General features: G+C 38.3%; 1 protein-coding gene across 4 annotated transcripts in view; it reads right to left on the bottom strand.

The window, feature by feature from the left end:
- LOC149793289 (atrial natriuretic peptide receptor 1-like) overlaps positions 1-22,084 on the bottom strand; it is a 659,752-nt gene that overhangs the window by 13,369 nt on the left and 624,299 nt on the right. For all 4 annotated transcript variants that reach the window (XM_089967268.1, XM_089967266.1, XM_089967267.1 and 1 more), the window contains exon 18: positions 689-757. In XM_089967268.1, the coding sequence (XP_089823394.1) occupies positions 689-757 (69 nt within the window). The remainder of the gene's footprint in view (positions 1-688; positions 758-22,084) is intronic.

Below are 22,084 nucleotides of genomic sequence, written 5' to 3'. Positions count from 1 at the left end.
GACCTTTGAATTAGCGAATGGAAATGAAGCTTTCAAAACTTTCAAAGTGAATCAATCGTTCTGCACACATTGATGATTTTCTGCCATGCTGCTCAGTCTCCAAAACATTAAGATATATGACTTCATCTGACTGGATGATAAAAAAGTTAGCGATTATGGTAATAACATAGGCCACCAGAACATGACCCCTAAGTGGTCACTTTCAGATCTTCACATACGACAGTAGAGATCTGATTCAGATTGTAATCAGACTGACCTGACCATTTATCTTGTTTTATCCGAACAAATTCTCTGTGTCATTTTATATATAATATTCTTCTTCTCTTCAAAAATTAATACCAAAGCACGTTGTTTACGCTTATAAATTTGCAAGAATTTCTTCAGCACTGTCAATATACATTCTTAATTATAATTTTGATTTTTAGCATTTCTCATGTTTTTCATGCTTTTTGCCATATTCGCGAGGATCTTCTTTTCACTATCTTTATAATTCATTTACATTTCAAGAGGCTATGTAAAGCAGACTCTCCGTGAATATGAAGTATCTAACAAGAAAGAATTAAAGAAAATATTTTCTAAGAACTTCTATGCTTTACCTATCAAAATTACATCATTTTTTAGCAACTCCGTTAGAATGACTGAAGTTTCTTTACATGAACAGTGAAATACAAGTGTTTGGGTTACTCACCTTATATACGTCAAATTTTTCTATAATGGAATCAAACATTGTGTAGAGGTCATTCAGAAGATCAATCACCTGCAAATGTATTACATATTTTATTTTTTGGTGTCTCTAACGAACTATATATTAGAACAAAATCTTCATAAGCGAAGAAAATACAGGTACATTTACAGTGAGTTGAAAGAAACATTGCACATGTATATGGTCATGATGTCATATGTTTATACATTGTATTAATTCACGTAATGGCTATGCATACTAGCAGAAATATGAGTATGATTTTTGCGGTTAGCATGAACATGTATATTAGTATGTGACGTGAGTGACCAACATGGAAATTTCTTTCGAGATGAATTTGTTTCAACTAATATAATAAATATAATATTTTTGCTTCCTCTGTAAATCAGACCATGAATATTTTGTCAAGATAATTGAGAGCCAGTTTTTTTCTTCATAAAAATAATCTCAGCCCCTTTGCTATCAACACCCCCCTCCAAAAAATGTAATGTTTGGTACTTAACAGACAATGACAGTTTTCTCTGCAGGTAAATAACAGATTCCAAAGAAACTGTTTATACATTGTGTGTTTAGGAGATAGACACAGGTTGCTGGACCTAAGAATGTAATTAAGGTCCCTGATATTTTATCACAAATAAACGAATTCTATCAAGAAGCAGGCGAAACATCACTTCATGTCTTTTAAAACCACTGCACGATTTCCCATTTACTCGTATGTACATAGTACCATAAATCAGGCAACTCAGTCTTTGTTGAGATGGTTTGTGGGTGGGTCATCATCTGGTCATTAAAATGTGCACTTTTGCAGCATGCAAATCTTTCCAGAACACATCCGAGTTCTGTTTAGACACCTACCGGTATTTGGTAACAACCATATCTTAGCACAAAATTCAAAATCGTCATATATCATAGGGTTTTCTTAATCCACGTGGATGCACAAATCGTTGAACATAAGATCTGATGTGAAAATAGTATGTACTTGTTGCTACAGGAACGCTTCAACCAACGGTAACTCACGAAACACGAGAAATACCGGTGTCTGAAATGTACACAGATTTGTAACGGACAGCTTTGTTTGCAAACAGTCCTCTATTTATGAATAGACACTATCAAACCCACAAATCATCCATCACTATCAGCACCGATCTGTGAGTCTGATTACCCACAAGTTGTCCATTAGTATCAACACAGATTTGGGGGTCTGACATATCCACGAAACGTTCATCAGCGTCAACACAGATTTTGGAGTCTGATTTACCCACAAATCGTCTATCAGTATCAACACAAATTTGGGGGTCTGATTTATCGTACTAGTGCGTACACGCAGCAGAAACAAACCTTTTTTTAAATGCATGTGTGCATGTACATATAATCTACATCTACTTGTTACGGAAAAGGTTATTCTAAATTGAAAGAATTTGTGTCCAATCCATTTGCTTTTCTAACATACACAGTCAAATCTGTTTAAAACAAAACAGACACCAAACTGATGTCATCGGTTTGGTACGGTAAATGGAAGGTCTGAAATGGCATGAAAACAAAACGGTACGATAAACAACGTATTAGGAAGGGTATGCAAACGGAACAAAGAGGACAACTCAGAACTCTTTGATTGTCTTAGAGCAGGCGTGTCCATTCATCGGGCTGCATGCGTCCCAGCCCTTCATTCCTGCGGTCCGCGGCCATGTGGGCAGTCCCTTTGAAAATATGCATTGTAATTAATATGCATAATTAATGACAAGGACCTGTTCTTGCTCATGCGTCCAGCAACCTAAAGCATTTCATCTATTTTGGCCCCCTGTCCAAAAAAGGTTGTACGCCCCTGTCTTCGAGGCACCAAAATGCTTAGATGGCACGTCAAGAACAAAAAAAGGTTATTTAGTTCTGTGGCACTTGCTGCAATGTGTTTGCCTCTGGACACACCCTGGTTGGACTGGTAGTAGGATTCAAGCATTTTGTCTTCTATCCACTGACTCACTGCAGCTCCTGCTTGGAAACGGTTACAAAACAGTATGAAATAGGATGGAAACAAAGAAACGGTTGGAGGTGGTAATTTTTGTTATTGTTTTTTTTTTGTGTGTGTTTTCCGATGGTTGCTTTCATCCCAATGTTGAGCCCTTTATTGACTATACCATGTCTAAGAAACAGGATATAAGCGATATTCCCAATGACACACCGAGGCAGCCGACCCAGGCTGGCCTGGGTAGATGTCAAACCCACTCTTTTGGATTACAATTCTGACGCCCATGCAAATGAGCTATCGCGGCTCGTTCGGAGGACGGTAAGAGAAACAAAGGAAACGCATCGATAATAACGACAAAGAAACTACCAAACTGTGTGCAAAATACATTACGAAAACCGCATGCTATTTATGTTACAAAAACGTTACAAGTCGCATAGGGACATTACAGTAGGCTACGAAAGATTAATATCGGTCAGTCGTTAAACGCTTCGTTATCTACCTAAACGCTTCGTTATCTACCTAAACGCTTCATTATCAACAAGAACTGGGACAGAAAAAAATGTTTGTGCCTTGGTATTTATCAACGTAAAGCACTTATATTAGGGACCAGCAATTCAATGTTTTGGTGTACAGGGGACGTATCATTGCTTACATTTCATCTATCGTTCATACGTATAGTTATGTTATACTCATCTATGACTGACAGTTAAATTGTAAGCAACGATACCAGCTGCTGTGCTCTGGTGCATGGACTTGACACTTTTTGTTTAATTCCGTCGGACAATAACTGGAACAAATATTTGTTTCTGATTTATAGTAAAAACATATTAATTAAATTCATGATATTATCAGGACAAAATATTAATTATCTTGAGATGAAGAAAAATTTAAGCTAAAAAAAATCACAGTACCTTCCTCCCACCCCTAATTAAATGGTCAGTACTTTACAGTAGACGAATTTGCTATTTGTATGTTACTTATTGTATAAACTGCAATTGAAAATTACAATGGGATGATTATGGTTACACTACAGCTGATAATGTGAAAGACATCGTGCTGACATTAGAGATAATATTGCTAAAAATAGGGAGTGTTTATAATGATGCCTACAATTTTCAAACTAACTATTGATATTAATTGACAGCAAAACGTTTACTGGGATGCCAACACCCGGGAATGATATTTATCAGAGAACCAGTAAACATTAAACACACTTACTCAACAAACTAGAAAATATGTAGTGGACTTGGGAAATTACGTATTATTCAGACAGAAAACAAATGCGCTCTTAAAAATCTTAGGATGGTTTACAGTCTTACAAAGGATTACATATACTTATCACATTCATATATGCTAGGAAATAAGTAAGACATGAAATGTGTTTGTCTTCAATCCGAAATTTGTCTGAAAGTTGGATTTTGCCCGAATATGTTTCACAATTCATTTGGCCATCGTGCTAGCATTCATGACAGGCGTCAAAGACATGATTAAAGGACAATAAATATAATTATATATGTCAACATTAATTTGTGACATATACAACCGTTTTGAAAAGAAAAGAGAGATTTTTAAAACTTGTTTGCCATGTATAATGAAAACAAAAATGCTATGAATATCATTAAAGTCGTAACAAGATTCATGGGGGATTCCCATACATTCATTACTGCCAAAGTATTGTTTTACGTACAACCCGAAATAAATAGCGCGTTATACCGGTAATACTAAGCGCTATTTTCAAATACCGCGTTATACCGGTAAGTATGTACGTTTGTACGTACGTATGTATGTATGTATGTATGTATGTATGTATGTATGTATATGTATGTATGCATGTATGTATGTATGTCTGTCTGTCTGTCTGTCTGTCTGTATGTAAGTAGTGAATGGGGGCACCCTACGGACAATGGGAATTAGCATTAAAAACACCCTTGGGGCACTCTACGGACAATGGAAAATTAACATGGAGAAAAATCGTGGGGCACTTTACGGACAAGGGGAATTAACATGGCAATAAATCGTGGGCCACTTTACGGACAAGGGGAATTTAACATGGCGATAAATCGTGGGTCACTCTACGGACAAGGGGAATTTAACATGGGATTTTTTTAAAAATTTTTTTAAAAAAGGGGTAGGCAATTCAAAGACTATCTCTTTTCGAGAAATATGGGGGCCCTGAAAAGGGCCTTTGGGTTTTCTTCTTCTTCTTCTAATTTCTTCTTTTTCTCCACCAAGTTCTTATTTTATCTCCTACACTCTTCTTCCCTTTCTTTTTTTTCTTCTCCTCCTCTTCTTTCTTCCTCTTCTCATTTTCTTCTTCTTTTTCAATTTTTTCGTTCCATTTTGTGACGATCGTGGATAAATACCTATGTATCTATAATCAGCTGAAATTCCTATGAAATCCCACTATCTATTTATAGCTCCAACTTGTGGGTTTTTCCTTTGGAAAATCCCACTATCTTTTTATAGCCTCAGCTTGAGTGACGTTCCTGTTTATGAATTCTAGTATATATGTATAGCTACAAAATGTGGAAATCCCCAAGTCGATATTTATAGTCTCGAAATTTCCAGCGTCAGTGACGTCACTGTACTGAACACTAGGGATAAATATCAACAGTGTTGCAAGTGGCTGACCTGAATACGCGCTACTGTAGGTAGGTAGGTAGAGTGTATCTGATAGGGATAAAGTGAGTTTTATACGGACAAACAGAGACCAATAGACACACACAACGTACGCGCGCAGACACACACACACACACACACACAAACACACAAACACACACACAACGTACGCGCGCCGACATACTCACACACACACACACACATACTCACACACACACACACACACACACACAGAAACACACAACGTACGCGCGCAGACATACTCACACACACACACACACACACACATAAACACACACACTATAAAATAGATAAAATTAGTAACTACTTACAATATCAACTTCTGTGACGATCGTGGATAAATACCTATGTATTTATAATCAGCTGAAATTCCTATGAAATCCCACTATCTATTTATAGCTCCAACTTGTGGGTTTTTCCTTTGGAAATTCCCACTATCTTTTTATAGCCTCAGCTTGAGTGACGTTCCTGTTTATGAATTCTAGTATATATGTATAGCTACAAAATGTGGAAATCCCCAAGTCGATATTTATAGTCTCGAAATTTCCAGCGTCAGTGACGTCACTGTACTGAACACTAGGGATAAATATCAACAGTGTTGCAAGTGGCTGACCTGAATACGCGCTACTGTAGGTAGGTAGGTAGAGTGTATCTGATAGGGATAAAGTGAGTTTTATACGGACAAACAGAGACCAATAGACACACACAACGTACGCGCGCAGACACACACACACACACAAACACACAAACACACACACAACGTACGCGCGCCGACATACTCACACACACACACACACACATACTCACACACACACACACACACAGAAACACACAACGTACGCGCGCAGACATACTCACACACACACACACACACACACACATAAACACACACACTATAAAATAGATAAAATTAGTAACTACTTACAATATCAACTTCTGTGACGATCGTGGATAAATACCTATGTATTTATAATCAGCTGAAATTCCTATGAAATCCCACTATCTATTTATAGCTCCAACTTGTGGGTTTTTCCTTTGGAAATTCCCACTATCTTTTTATAGCCTCAGCTTGAGTGACGTTCCTGTTTATGAATTCTAGTATATATGTATAGCTACAAAATGTGGAAATCCCCAAGTCGATATTTATAGTCTCGAAATTTCCAGCGTCAGTGACGTCACTGTACTGAACACTAGGGATAAATATCAACAGTGTTGCTAGTGGCTGACCTGAATGCACGCTACTGCAGGTAGGTAGGTAAAGTGTATCTGATAGGGATAAAGTGAGTTTTATACGGACAAACAGAGACCAATACACACACCCACACAACGTACGCGCGCAGACATACGCACACACACACACACACACACACACACACGCACACACACACACACATACACACATACACATACAGAGGGAAGAGGAAAAAACAAACCCCAAATATACTATCAACACAGAAGGGAGATGATACAAACCCCAAATAAACTATCCACACAAACGTACGCGAACGCATACAAACTCCAAATATACTATCAACACAGAGTGAAGAAGTAAAAGTTTTTTGAAAGCACCTAAGCCCTCACCTGCAATGACCAACTCTGCCAAACACCTACACCCCACCCACCCCACTCCCAACAGTACAAAACCCATTTAACCCGTTATTTTATGGCATCAGTGTGTGATTTAGGAAACATCAAGACACAAAATAATGGAGGAATAGACTGACTATTGTTTACCGACTTGCATGCCTAAAGAGCGTGCGTGAAGGAAAACATCCTTCCATTTCAATTCTAACTAAAACATGATCCAGAGGGATAGAGATAGGTGAAAGGGCACAATTTCATAAAGTGTGAGTAGAAAACAAAACACGCCATCCTTATTATACAATGTCAAGACCAAGAGACACTTACGTGTTCTTTCTGGTCTATTCTCTTTTAGAAGGTAGTATGAAATTTCACATCAGGACCAACGCATCGGCTCACATTGTCAATTTTTCCATTTCCATGTCTTTACTGGCACAAGTTCTTCATCATCTTCAATTTCTTCTTCTTCTGAATCCCTCTTCTCTGTTTCGTCTTGTTTTTGTTTCTTCTCTTTTCTCGTAGGGCACTCTGAATTCCAGTGTCCTTTCTCCTGACAACGATATTAGGTATCTTGACTTTTGTCTCTCTTTCTTAGACGAAGCAGGTATTCTGGAGACAAATACCCATTTACCTTTGCAGATATAGCAAACTTCATTAGCACTTACACACTTTCGTATGACTCTTATCAAATCAACGACCAAAAGAGTAAGTTTTGTTGCCACTTTCGCATGTGAATTATGCTTTCGTATGACTTTTAGCAAATATTTGACCAGCAGGTCGATCTGTGCTGACTCTTCCATCTTTGATCGTTTGAGAGCGAAATGAATACTCTGACGCTAAGACACTCTCCTTATATACAGAGACCTGCTGCGTATGAAACCTAGTCAAATGTAATTTTGCAATAAGATGAAACGATTTCATTGAGGAAGTAAAAGGCAATGATGTACCGTATCGCCTCACACAAAACCTGAAGTGTTAGTTCAAATCCGTGTCAGCGATTTCGAAGACGACATAACTGGGCTTTAATCAATGCTCGCCAATTATGCCACAAAACCACGAGTCCTGATTCACGCCAAAAGAAATTTCGTTCGGTCCATAAAAAATAGTATCACATCCGAGAAACGCAAAAACGAACTTCCAGAAAACTGAGAACGACGGCTTACACCTACAACGTGAAATGTATGAGTTCAAGTAGTGCGTAAAACTTAGTCAAATTAAATTTTTATAATCAAGACGAAACGATCTCTTTTCGAAGAAGAAAGCAGACACCAAGCGACAATGGCGATCCGTGTCACACAACACTTTTCAAAATGTATATGATCAGAGGTTTGTTCTAGCGATCTGCACGGTTAAATTAAATGTTGATGTATTTTGCAATAAGACGGACAATGGTCGCCCATGGAACCATTGTTCGTGCATTAGTTTAATTTTTTAAAATATTTTTTTATATAAATCGCCTATAGGATAGACCCAGTAAAGCATGGCCATTCTCGTCACTGTGTGAATAGCTGCTCAAGTCAATTCGAAGTGAACGCGGTAAGAAAATAAGTATAGCCAATGAAATGGCTTACAACGGGTGATGCATTGTTTTGTTCTAGGACTGTGTGGCATAATAATCCCTATGTTCTTGCGTTGTTACCATTACAGTGCAGACAGACTGAAATGTGAACTTACAAGCCCTCTTTGTGTGTGTGTGTTGTACCATTTCTTCTTACCACATCAAAAGACTGAGCGTCACAGTATTGGTTCGCGTTTTCATGCTGACCATTTTTTTTAAATCTCACTTAAACATTTTAACATAAACACTCACACTCACATCGGTAGAGTCAGAACAGACGTGTTACAGTACTGAGGGGCATGTTATCTTTTTTTTTCAAACTAATAAATTTGGGGTTTGTATGAAGTAAAGAACCGAAAGTACAGTGAAACTCAAGGATGATGACCCAATCTGTCTGTCTATTGATGCGTGTATTTACTTAAGAAGAAATATGACCTCTAAAACACAAAGAGATACGGCAAGCATGATTAGAATGAACATAACGATGTTTTCCTTCACGTCCGTGTAATTTAGAGTTTCAATCCTCTTTGAAAACAAACTTGGTCTCCTTTTGTAGGGCTTGAAATAATAAAAAACCTGAAAAAATCTTAAGCACTTTGCTATAGATAATTTCATCAACAGACTAAACAACATAAATGCCGTTACAACACTAGAAAGCCTTAAATCTTCTATCAAAAAGAAATGTATCAAAAAATTAAAGATTAACGATAACTAACCAATGAAACCGAATTTAACAAAGGCAGTGACATGTGAAGAAATGTCTCTCACTTTGGAAAGGTAGGCGAATGTACTCTATCATGCACCATCAACTTGAAAAAAAATTATAAACAGAGAGAAACCTGAATTCAAAATTCAGTTGTTTTTTTTCTTCAAAATTGTTTCGTTTCTTTTTTCTTTTTTTGGAACAAATCTAAGCACTAATATAGAGTGGAAAAGGGAAAATGCACATACAAGCTTTGATATTTCTGAAAAAATGAGGGGATATTCCTAACGTTCATAACCACCTATGGACTTGGACTTGTCTGTGACTTATCCACAAAACAAGATGTACATATTTCTGGTCAAGCTGCAAGTGTGTGCGTGTTTTTGAAAATGGTAAAAATGGGATATACAATTTTCTCGTGATACTTATAAAGTGAAGAGTCTGTGCAAGTGTCAAAAGCCAAAGTCATATAAGTTTTGTATTTTGTACGGCTTGTAAAGATTTCCACTTTAGAAAATGTGAAGTATCACAAGTTATTATCACAAACAGAAGTGGAACATAGGGACTTGCAAGAAAGAAAATAACCCAGACAGTTGGTGTCATCAAGAGTGCTAGAGACGGTACCCGAACTTGCTTGCTTGCTTACTTGAATTAAAGTGATTTTCGCCCTAATGGAGCATATATCACTGGTTTAATAACGCACCGCGTGATTTTTAATTACTCCTAGGGAAGGAAAGAGAGCCTCATCTCCCAGGCTTTTATGTACTCACAGACTACTTTTAAATTTAGCCACTCAGGTGTAGGACTAACTAGTCCTTAACAACCTGACTGAAAGGCTTTAAACATGAGTGGGAATAGTCTCACCACACACTCATATTTCTGTCCGAGCGTGGTAAAGGAGGAAAAAGGTGCTCAAAAAGACAGCCATGGGTGTTAAGTACTCAACAAAACGCTAGCCCGTACTTATTTCAAATCAAGTCCCGTTTTTGCTAATGGACAGTAAAAAGTACCAATAATGTGTTAACCACTTGTGCAATTAGTTCAAATCTAACGAGTCTGTTAAATTTCCTACTTCCTAACATATCTATCTAATATTAGTACTTAGTGTACATAAAAATAGCCATACTGATCTTATTTAAATTATTATGTCTAAGAGACATATACCAGTTTGGTCACTGTTAGGTTTAAAAAGTTAAATTTGTTGCGGTGTTCCAATGGGTCAAGTTTGTTTCGAGAATAGTTTAGTCAAGGAGGGATACCAAGCCAAATATGGTTCCCTATTTAATAAAAAGCAATCTTTTGGAGCCCTAAAAAAGTTTGTTTTTTCTATTAGAAGGTAACACGTCTCTCTTTTGCTTTCACGTTCTTTCCTGCACTCCTAGTCTCATGATTCTTGATATCAGGAAATGCGTAGCCATGATGGGCGGCAATGTAAGCAGCGGCTTCTACCAGTTGACTGAGGGGGTATCCAGTGTAGGTTTGTCTGTAGAATTGGGGAAGAACTCTGACCCTAATCCCCATTGAGAAGGTCTTGGTTTAAAGGTGTCTAGAGATTTGTAGGCAACGTATTGTATGGCTCTAATAAACTGCCCTGATTTGTTAACGTCATACAATGCTTGATCTAGTCCCATTTCGGTGTACTTCTCAACGAGGGTCAGCGTCCCCCTCTTCCTCCTCAACCGCCTCAATTTCCTCTTCTGGTTCTGATACTAATTCTTTAGTTGAGGTAGATAGTTTTAAATCCGCTGCTATGGCGTCTGTCGCTGTTATTGTTGTTGTGGTTGTTCTTTCAGCTGAGATTGCCTGTAGTATCGGAGTGAGAAAAGAACGTTGTTGTTGTTGTAGGGTTTAACGCCATTTTTCAGCACGCGATAGGCTATACATGGCGGCCAGCATTAATGGTGGAGGAAGAACCCGGGAAAAACCCGGAAAGAACCACCGACCCACGAGAAGCTACTGGCAAGTTTTCTCACATACCCACATTAGCCGAATCCGAGACTCGAACCCACGCAGACAAAGGTGAGATGACAGTGATCCGTAACGGAGAGCGCTTTAGACCACTCGGCCACTCTGGGCCCCAGAAAAGAACGTAGTGCCTCCGATAATTACATTTGAGTTTGCCATACCGTTTGTCTAACATAATTGGCCCTTTGTTTTGCCACCACTCTTTCCGGGTCAGGTTGTTTGTTAGGTATAGTCGGCTGTTAACTAGATGTTATTTGTGTTCTCGAGGTGGGTGGAGTGCTAACTGGCTAGGTCTGCATTTCTTGCTCCCGCTACTGTTGCGTATATTTCTTCCCTCCACACCGAGTTCTGGGCCTAATTCTTTTAATTTCGTTGTACCCGAACTTACATTATCCATATTATCGCCAACAAAAAAAAAACAAAAACGCACAAACCTAAAAGAAACACTCACTCACTTTTTTACAGAACATTACTATTTTTAAAATTTTGATAAGCGACGGAAACGAAGGACTTAGAGTCGCACTTTCTAACCAAGATAAAGAAATCATGTAAATTCACGTAGGCTTCGTTTAGCTTAGCTAGTTTGGAGCACATCTTCGTAGGAGGATGAGTTAACAATGGATGGGCAGACTGGAAACTTCCCCGGTTCTTAAAGTCAAAGCGCGGACGTGAAGGAAAACATTACTACACGGTTTTCTAGCCGGAACGTTCAAATAGTGTTATGGGAGGGATAGAGAGAAGTCAAAGAGCATGAATCAAGATTCCTATAGCCAAATAAACCACAAAGGCATTTTTTTCTTCAAAACACAACATTTTTTATTCATACTAACAAACAACTCTAACATTTTTTTAACAATAATCCAACACTATAACATCAAACATTTTTTTCAAATACCAAACATTTTTTTTTCAATTCACACTCTACTTTAAACAGGGCTGACAACGTTGTGAATGAAATTGTGATTTCCACTGTCGGAAGTCATTAGGCCATTGATGGACACTACGTTTTCTAGTTAGAGACAAAAGATAAGCATACTGGTCACAAAACCATCGATGTACTTTCACATCGTTTCTAGAAGAATGACGAGCATCAAAATGAGTCACTAAATGTTCTAAAGAATAGCCCAGGCTGCAATCATGCAGAAAAAACACACACAGTACTGTCCACACACCAAGGAATATGTGCCTTGTTATTTCACATTATTGAATCGTGTGGTCTATGCATTTCTTCTCATAAAGTCAATGATATCGTCTTCCAAAGAGGGCAGTCCATAGGAATCAAAGTATTCCACACATCCTTCTTGAGGAAAGTAGACGGCTACCCAGTGGGTTCCTGGGAGATGACTGTCGTCCGTGTTGATCACATAAGCTTGATGGTTTTGAGGTGTGCAATGAGGGAGTTCATCTTTAGCACAGACGACAGGATTCCAAGAAGCAGTGTACAAACTGTGGTTCAAAAGGTAATAAAGTTCTCAGGTATCCATTTTTTGTTTTTTTTTCTTCTTCACAGGTAATGATAAGTGGTCAATTCGATCCAGACTTTTTGCTTGAAAATGTCTGACGAATAAACGGTTATTCGTTCTGTTTCCTCACTCTGATTCAGGAGAGCTTCGATGCGATGGATCTCTTGTGTGGTTAATGGTGGACAAGAATGTTCACGCAAGTCTTTATACCACTGGTGCAACACGTCTTTGTTCGAGATGAGACTCCAAGCTTCGTCCAGATACTCGTCCAATTTTTCTTCTTGACTTAACATCAGGCATTTATCGTGTTGAATTTGACTGGGATGATCGTTTTGACATCCATAACAATTTTTCTTGATCAATTCCTTAATTTTTTTCTGTCAAGACTATAGCATAACAGGAAACTAAATGTGGTTCTTGTTCTGGCCATCTAGACTTCATCATGATGACTTCTTCGTCTTTGTCTTGGGATTCTCCTTCCTCAGGGATCTTCACATTCCATGTCCAAAGAATCCCTACTATACAAACATTGATAAAAATCCTCCATGACTTCTAATAGTCTAGAATGACTTCTCTCAAACTGTTGGTTTATATCGTATTGTCCAATTCAGCATACAGGATGACGTTCACCGTATTATCTGCGCGTAGATTTTCTGCAAACTGAAATTCCACACGCATCTGGCCGGATTTTATAGGGTGGAAATGTCCCTCCTCGCTGTCTTGACTTACAATTCGTTAGAGAACCGTTTTCGAAAATGGAGTTTCACTGTAACTTTCCCTTTGGAGAATGGAATATTTTGTCCCAGATCTCCTTTTATAGCAATGTTGACAGTGTCTAAATACGACTTACTGACGGGCAAATAGTGAGGATGTACAAATTCACGGTGTACGTGATAGGTGTTTGCACCTTCCTGGTCATTGTTTGTGGTACTATCCACTTTGAAAGGAATGACACGCAGTAACGGAACAGAGGTGTGTCCCACCACATTGTACTCCACCACATCGGAATACACAAAGATCAAATTAAGTCCTTGGTTCAGTTCTACCGGGTTTCCAAAAGCTCTGTAAAAATCCATATTACTTTTGATCTTGGGGCTCATATTGTTTGCGACCATTTCTGCATGTCCGCCCAAAATTTCAAACAAACTACCATTGAACCTGAGGGACAATGTGTCCGTATCTTGAAATTTGATCACGAGACGATGAGCCACTTTATTGTACTCAATCTTCACACTTTTTTTGGCTCTGTTCAGTGCTTTGCCAAAGGCTAAGTTGAACCTGTCCGCAATAGTGTCCACCAAATTTTCACCACTAAAATAATAACCTGAAGGAATTTTCAAGGTGTAGATAATGAAGGCTGGATTGCTGGCTGGTCTTGTGTCCCCTAAAAACCCTATTTTGTTGATTTCTTCCTCCAATTGGGCATTCAGGATTTCCACCTCGAAAGTGTCTTGCTTTTCGGTGATGTTTTTGATTTGTGTTGGGTGAATGATTTCCACTAAAGCCACTTCCCAATGGGCTTCGTGATCTAACTGGATGGTCTGAGGTAATTTGACCGTGTAACAGCATAACGTGTTCTTGGGAAACACCTCCATGGAACTGTCACTGGGTAAGGTTAAGTAAAATTGGTTCTTATTGCTCATAATTCCAGAGTTTTGTGGCTCTCCGAGGCGATACTGGAAGTTAGAGGAGTGTCTCCGCCCAAAATGGGGTTGTTGTTGGAGTGGTGACTGGCACTGACACTGGACACAAGGTTCCCGTGGTTCCCGTTCGAGGAGAATTTCAGGGAGGGATTAGGAAGCAGGTAACCGATGTAACTGCTCAATACAATGGTCCACAAGTGTTTGTCTCCTTGTTGCAAACTCAAATTGGCAATGGCTGCACCGATGACACAATACACCACGAAGGTTTGGCAGAAAAAGACGATTTGCGTTTTAGGCACACGTTTTCCATACCACACCCACAAGGGTTGTGTTTGTAAATCTTGCAGAGAAGAATTGGGTGAAGGAGTGATCGCAGTAGCTGAATCTGTGTGAAAGGGCATGATGGTCACTTCTTTTTATAGTGCGAAGCGTCGATGCAAGAATGAAAACTGGGTGGATATCCTTTCCAACGTACTTTGACTTCTTTGACACGTCGCTTGCCCACTTTACGGTTTCTGCGTTTGACAATGCCTTTGATGTCGTACACGTTGTCTTTTTTGGTGACACGACTTGATTTGAAATAAGTACGGGCTAGCGTTTTGTTGAGTACTTAACACCCATGGCTGTCTTTTTGAGCACCTTTTTCCTCCTTTACCACGCTCGGACAGAAATATGAGTGTGTGGTGAGACTATTCCCACTCATGTTTAAAGCCTTTCAGTCAGGTTGTTAAGGACTAGTTAGTCCTACACCTGAGTGGCTAAATTTAAAAGTAGTCTGTGAGTACATAAAAGCCTGGGAGATGAGGCTCTCTTTCCTTCCCTAGGAGTAATTAAAAATCACGCGGTGCGTTATTAAACCAGTGATATATGCTCCATTAGGGCGAAAATCACTTTAATTCAAGTAAGCAAGCAAGCAAGTTCGGGTACCGTCTCTAGCACTCTTGATGACACCAACTGTCTGGGTTATTTTCTTTCTTGCAAGTCCCTATGTTCCACTTCTGTTTGTGATAATAACTTGTGATACTTCACATTTTCTAAAGTGGAAATCTTTACAAGCCGTACAAAATACAAAACTTATATGACTTTGGCTTTTGACACTTGCACAGACTCTTCACTTTATAAGTATCACGAGAAAATTGTATATCCCATTTTTACCATTTTCAAAAACACGCACACACTTGCAGCTTGACCAGAAATATGTACATCTTGTTTTGTGGATAAGTCACAGACAAGTCCAAGTCCATAGGTGGTTATGAACGTTAGGAATATCCCCTCATTTTTTCAGAAATATCAAAGCTTGTATGTGCATTTTCCCTTTTCCACTCTATATTAGTGCTTAGATTTGTTCCAAAAAAAGAAAAAAGAAACGAAACAATTTTGAAGAAAAAAAACAACTGAATTTTGAATTCAGGTTTCTCTCTGTTTATAATTTTTTTTCAAGTTGATGGTGCATGATAGAGTACATTCGCCTACCTTTCCAAAGTGAGAGACATTTCTTCACATGTCACTGCCTTTGTTAAATTCGGTTTCATTGGTTAGTTATCGTTAATCTTTAATTTTTTGATACATTTCTTTTTGATAGAAGATTTAAGGCTTTCTAGTGTTGTAACGGCATTTATGTTGTTTTAGTCTGTTGATGAAATTATCTATAGCAAAGTGCTTAAGATTTTTTCAGGTTTTTTATTATTTCAAGCCCTACAAAAGGAGACCAAGTTTGTTTTCAAAGAGGATTGAAACTCTAAATTACACGGACGTGAAGGAAAACATCGTTATGTTCATTCTAATCATGCTTGCCGTATCTCTTTGTGTTTTAGAGGTCATATTTCTTCTTAAGTAAATACACGCATCAATAGACAGACAGATTGGGTCATCATCCTTGAGTTTCACTGTACTTTCGGTTCTTTACTTCATACAAACCCCAAATTTATTAGTTTGAAAAAAAAAGATAACATGCCCCTCAGTACTGTAACACGTCTGTTCTGACTCTACCGATGTGAGTGTGAGTGTTTATGTTAAAATGTTTAAGTGAGATTTTAAAAAAATGGTCAGCATGAAAACGCGAACCAATACTGTGACGCTCAGTCTTTTGATGTGGTAAGAAGAAATGGTACAACACACACACACAAAGAGGGCTTGTAAGTTCACATTTCAGTCTGTCTGCACTGTAATGGTAACAACGCAAGAACATAGGGATTATTATGCCACACAGTCCTAGAACAAAACAATGCATCACCCGTTGTAAGCCATTTCATTGGCTATACTTATTTTCTTACCGCGTTCACTTCGAATTGACTTGAGCAGCTATTCACACAGTGACGAGAATGGCCATGCTTTACTGGGTCTATCCTATAGGCGATTTATATAAAAAAATATTTTAAAAAATTAAACTAATGCACGAACAATGGTTCCATGGGCGACCATTGTCCGTCTTATTGCAAAATACATCAACATTTAATTTAACCGTGCAGATCGCTAGAACAAACCTCTGATCATATACATTTTGAAAAGTGTTGTGTGACACGGATCGCCATTGTCGCTTGGTGTCTGCTTTCTTCTTCGAAAAGAGATCGTTTCGTCTTGATTATAAAAATTTAATTTGACTAAGTTTTACGCACTACTTGAACTCATACATTTCACGTTGTAGGTGTAAGCCGTCGTTCTCAGTTTTCTGGAAGTTCGTTTTTGCGTTTCTCGGATGTGATACTATTTTTTATGGACCGAACGAAATTTCTTTTGGCGTGAATCAGGACTCGTGGTTTTGTGGCATAATTGGCGAGCATTGATTAAAGCCCAGTTATGTCGTCTTCGAAATCGCTGACACGGATTTGAACTAACACTTCAGGTTTTGTGTGAGGCGATACGGTACATCATTGCCTTTTACTTCCTCAATGAAATCGTTTCATCTTATTGCAAAATTACATTTGACTAGGTTTCATACGCAGCAGGTCTCTGTATATAAGGAGAGTGTCTTAGCGTCAGAGTATTCATTTCGCTCTCAAACGATCAAAGATGGAAGAGTCAGCACAGATCGACCTGCTGGTCAAATATTTGCTAAAAGTCATACGAAAGCATAATTCACATGCGAAAGTGGCAACAAAACTTACTCTTTTGGTCGTTGATTTGATAAGAGTCATACGAAAGTGTGTAAGTGCTAATGAAGTTTGCTATATCTGCAAAGGTAAATGGGTATTTGTCTCCAGAATACCTGCTTCGTCTAAGAAAGAGAGACAAAAGTCAAGATACCTAATATCGTTGTCAGGAGAAAGGACACTGGAATTCAGAGTGCCCTACGAGAAAAGAGAAGAAACAAAAACAAGACGAAACAGAGAAGAGGGATTCAGAAGAAGAAGAAATTGAAGATGATGAAGAACTTGTGCCAGTAAAGACATGGAAATGGAAAAATTGACAATGTGAGCCGATGCGTTGGTCCTGATGTGAAATTTCATACTACCTTCTAAAAGAGAATAGACCAGAAAGAACACGTAAGTGTCTCTTGGTCTTGACATTGTATAATAAGGATGGCGTGTTTTGTTTTCTACTCACACTTTATGAAATTGTGCCCTTTCACCTATCTCTATCCCTCTGGATCATGTTTTAGTTAGAATTGAAATGGAAGGATGTTTTCCTTCACGCACGCTCTTTAGGCATGCAAGTCGGTAAACAATAGTCAGTCTATTCCTCCATTATTTTGTGTCTTGATGTTTCCTAAATCACACACTGATGCCATAAAATAACGGGTTAAATGGGTTTTGTACTGTTGGGAGTGGGGTGGGTGGGGTGTAGGTGTTTGGCAGAGTTGGTCATTGCAGGTGAGGGCTTAGGTGCTTTCAAAAAACTTTTACTTCTTCACTCTGTGTTGATAGTATATTTGGAGTTTGTATGCGTTCGCGTACGTTTGTGTGGATAGTTTATTTGGGGTTTGTATCATCTCCCTTCTGTGTTGATAGTATATTTGGGGTTTGTTTTTTCCTCTTCCCTCTGTATGTGTATGTGTGTATGTGTGTGTGTGTGTGCGTGTGTGTGTGTGTGTGTGTGTGTGTGTGCGTATGTCTGCGCGCGTACGTTGTGTGGGTGTGTGTATTGGTCTCTGTTTGTCCGTATAAAACTCACTTTATCCCTATCAGATACACTTTACCTACCTACCTGCAGTAGCGTGCATTCAGGTCAGCCACTAGCAACACTGTTGATATTTATCCCTAGTGTTCAGTACAGTGACGTCACTGACGCTGGAAATTTCGAGACTATAAATATCGACTTGGGGATTTCCACATTTTGTAGCTATACATATATACTAGAATTCATAAACAGGAACGTCACTCAAGCTGAGGCTATAAAAAGATAGTGGGAATTTCCAAAGGAAAAACCCACAAGTTGGAGCTATAAATAGATAGTGGGATTTCATAGGAATTTCAGCTGATTATAAATACATAGGTATTTATCCACGATCGTCACAGAAGTTGATATTGTAAGTAGTTACTAATTTTATCTATTTTATAGTGTGTGTGTTTATGTGTGTGTGTGTGTGTGTGAGTATGTCTGCGCGCGTACGTTGTGTGTTTCTGTGTGTGTGTGTGTGTGTGTGTGTGAGTATGTGTGTGTGTGTGTGTGAGTATGTCGGCGCGCGTACGTTGTGTGTGTGTTTGTGTGTGTGTGTGTGTGTGTGTGTGTGTCTGCGCGCGTACGTTGTGTGTGTCTATTGGTCTCTGTTTGTCCGTATAAAACTCACTTTATCCCTATCAGATACACTCTACCTACCTACCTACAGTAGCGCGTATTCAGGTCAGCCACTTGCAACACTGTTGATATTTATCCCTAGTGTTCAGTACAGTGACGTCACTGACGCTGGAAATTTCGAGACTATAAATATCGACTTGGGGATTTCCACATTTTGTAGCTATACATATATACTAGAATTCATAAACAGGAACGTCACTCAAGCTGAGGCTATAAAAAGATAGTGGGAATTTCCAAAGGAAAAACCCACAAGTTGGAGCTATAAATAGATAGTGGGATTTCATAGGAATTTCAGCTGATTATAAATACATAGGTATTTATCCACGATCGTCACAGAAGTTGATATTGTAAGTAGTTACTAATTTTATCTATTTTATAGTGTGTGTGTTTATGTGTGTGTGTGTGTGTGTGTGTGTGAGTATGTCTGCGCGCGTACGTTGTGTGTTTCTGTGTGTGTGTGTGTGTGTGTGTGTGTGAGTATGTGTGTGTGTGTGTGTGAGTATGTCGGCGCGCGTACGTTGTGTGTGTGTTTGTGTGTTTGTGTGTGTGTGTGTGTGTGTGTCTGCGCGCGTACGTTGTGTGTGTCTATTGGTCTCTGTTTGTCCGTATAAAACTCACTTTATCCCTATCAGATACACTCTACCTACCTACCTACAGTAGCGCGTATTCAGGTCAGCCACTTGCAACACTGTTGATATTTATCCCTAGTGTTCAGTACAGTGACGTCACTGACGCTGGAAATTTCGAGACTATAAATATCGACTTGGGGATTTCCACATTTTGTAGCTATACATATATACTAGAATTCATAAACAGGAACGTCACTCAAGCTGAGGCTATAAAAAGATAGTGGGATTTTCCAAAGGAAAAACCCACAAGTTGGAGCTATAAATAGATAGTGGGATTTCATAGGAATTTCAGCTGATTATAGATACATAGGTATTTATCCACGATCGTCACAAAATGGAACGAAAAAATTGAAAAAGAAGAAGAAAATGAGAAGAGGAAGAAAGAAGAGGAGGAGAAGAAAAAAAAGAAAGGGAAGAAGAGTGTAGGAGATAAAATAAGAACTTGGTGGAGAAAAAGAAGAAATTAGAAGAAGAAGAAGAAAACCCAAAGGCCCTTTTCAGGGCCCCCATATTTCTCGAAAAGAGATAGTCTTTGAATTGCCTACCCCTTTTTTAAAAAAATTTTTAAAAAAATCCCATGTTAAATTCCCCTTGTCCGTAGAGTGACCCACGATTTATCGCCATGTTAAATTCCCCTTGTCCGTAAAGTGGCCCACGATTTATTGCCATGTTAATTCCCCTTGTCCGTAAAGTGCCCCACGATTTTTCTCCATGTTAATTTTCCATTGTCCGTAGAGTGCCCCAAGGGTGTTTTTAATGCTAATTCCCATTGTCCGTAGGGTGCCCCCATTCACTACTTATGTATGTATGCATGCATGCATGCATGTATGATACACCGGCACAATCCTGGTTATAAAGTGCGTATTAAAAGTTATGTTGTCAAAACCGTGATTTTTGTCAAATATTTCAAGCATTTGAGATAGACATCTAAACACAAAACTAAGTGCTTTATGCAAATAGCTATAAGTGTACATGATACGCTCCATCAAATTAATATCCATCTGTTTTTTTGTTTTTTGTTTTTTTAATTCTTGTGAGGTTTACTTTATAGATGTTTTCTGTACATATCTTTAACGTGTATGATACAGCATTTCCATTAATTGATAATGATGATTATAGGCATAGGTCTCACTCAGCCTGACAGCCCCTTCATGAAATACTAAAATAGAATAAGCCTGATGTTGATATTCTTGCACATTTGTGTCGCCAGATAGAAAATAATCACGATTTGATATATATATGTAGTTACAAAATTATAAAAACTAGTAGCAAGCAGTATGGTCTTATTGCAGAGTTAAACACATAATATAACAAGAAATACTAGTGCGTCCGATGTAATTCAGACGCACAGGATGTGTCGGAACAATATCGGATCTCGTCGCATATCAAGCTTTATTATATGCTCATTTTTTCCCCGTTAACTTTACATTGTCAGAATAGTGCAATATTTTACGATATTGCACACCTTCATATTGCACTCACGTACAGGACACGTGTGCTCAATAGTTTTGTAGGAACTACTCTGTAAACAAATCATGTACACTCGTGTAGCAGACACTTTATGTTTTGGTTGATTAAATTTGTTTCTGAATGGACTGCCACATACCAGCTGCTTTGTTACATTCCGCGTTAACTTTTTTGATACAATGTTTCGGATTTTGGCGATAGACGCCAGATTTCATAAAACTGGTGGGTACCTACAAATAATATGCAAGTAACAAGTAATAAATTGTTTCCTTTAGCTGGTAATAAGAATGGCAAAAAATATACTGACAGTTTTACATCATGAATTTCCTTAAAATGTACTTTCTTAGTTCTGAAAATCCAAATTACATGAGCCATGTTATGGGTTCTCAAGCCTGATTACGCATTTCGAAATTGTACTGTAATTTCGACTATATTCCATGTGCAATTACATCCTCCTTACTGCACTCAAAATGAAATAAACATTATATTCCATAGCGTCTTTTTGATAACTGAAATTGAATGACTTCATAATTTTCCCACATTATGATTTCAAACATTCAGTGGCAGAAAAGAAACACACTTGCAGATGTTAACACGTGCTCCGTCGCCGCTGAAATCTAATGTACTTATGTAGAATTTGCACATAAATCCAGACCATAATCACGAAATTTCGTAGAAAAGACAACAATACCAAAATTTATTCATTCTAGATCAAATGGAAACGTTGTTGCAATGCACATTCATTCACAATATGACTCCAAATTTCAATTTTAAGTAGACCAAAGCGCCGTTTTCTTTCGAAAGGTATGTCTAGCGCGCGACTAAGTTCAAACTTATCTGGGCGGAGTTAAGTGTGCATTAATAATGGTGTTGTTGTGTAATGACGAATCTGCGCTTGTGTATTTAGTTTGGAATACGGCATACATTCATTTACTTTGTTTCGTGTAGTGTATTTTTGTTTACATAATTAAGCCTTAGGTAGAATAAGAAAATGAGCATATAATAAAAAGGTTACTGCATTTGTATGGGAAAATATGA

This window comes from Sinohyriopsis cumingii, chromosome 8 (genome assembly GCF_028554795.1).
Source record: "Sinohyriopsis cumingii isolate HCF-2022 chromosome 8, ASM2855479v2, whole genome shotgun sequence".
Classification (NCBI taxonomy): domain Eukaryota; kingdom Metazoa; phylum Mollusca; class Bivalvia; order Unionida; family Unionidae; genus Sinohyriopsis; species Sinohyriopsis cumingii.
The sequence above is the reverse complement of the archived record's forward strand: the minus strand, read 5'-3'. Positions and strand labels throughout refer to the sequence as shown.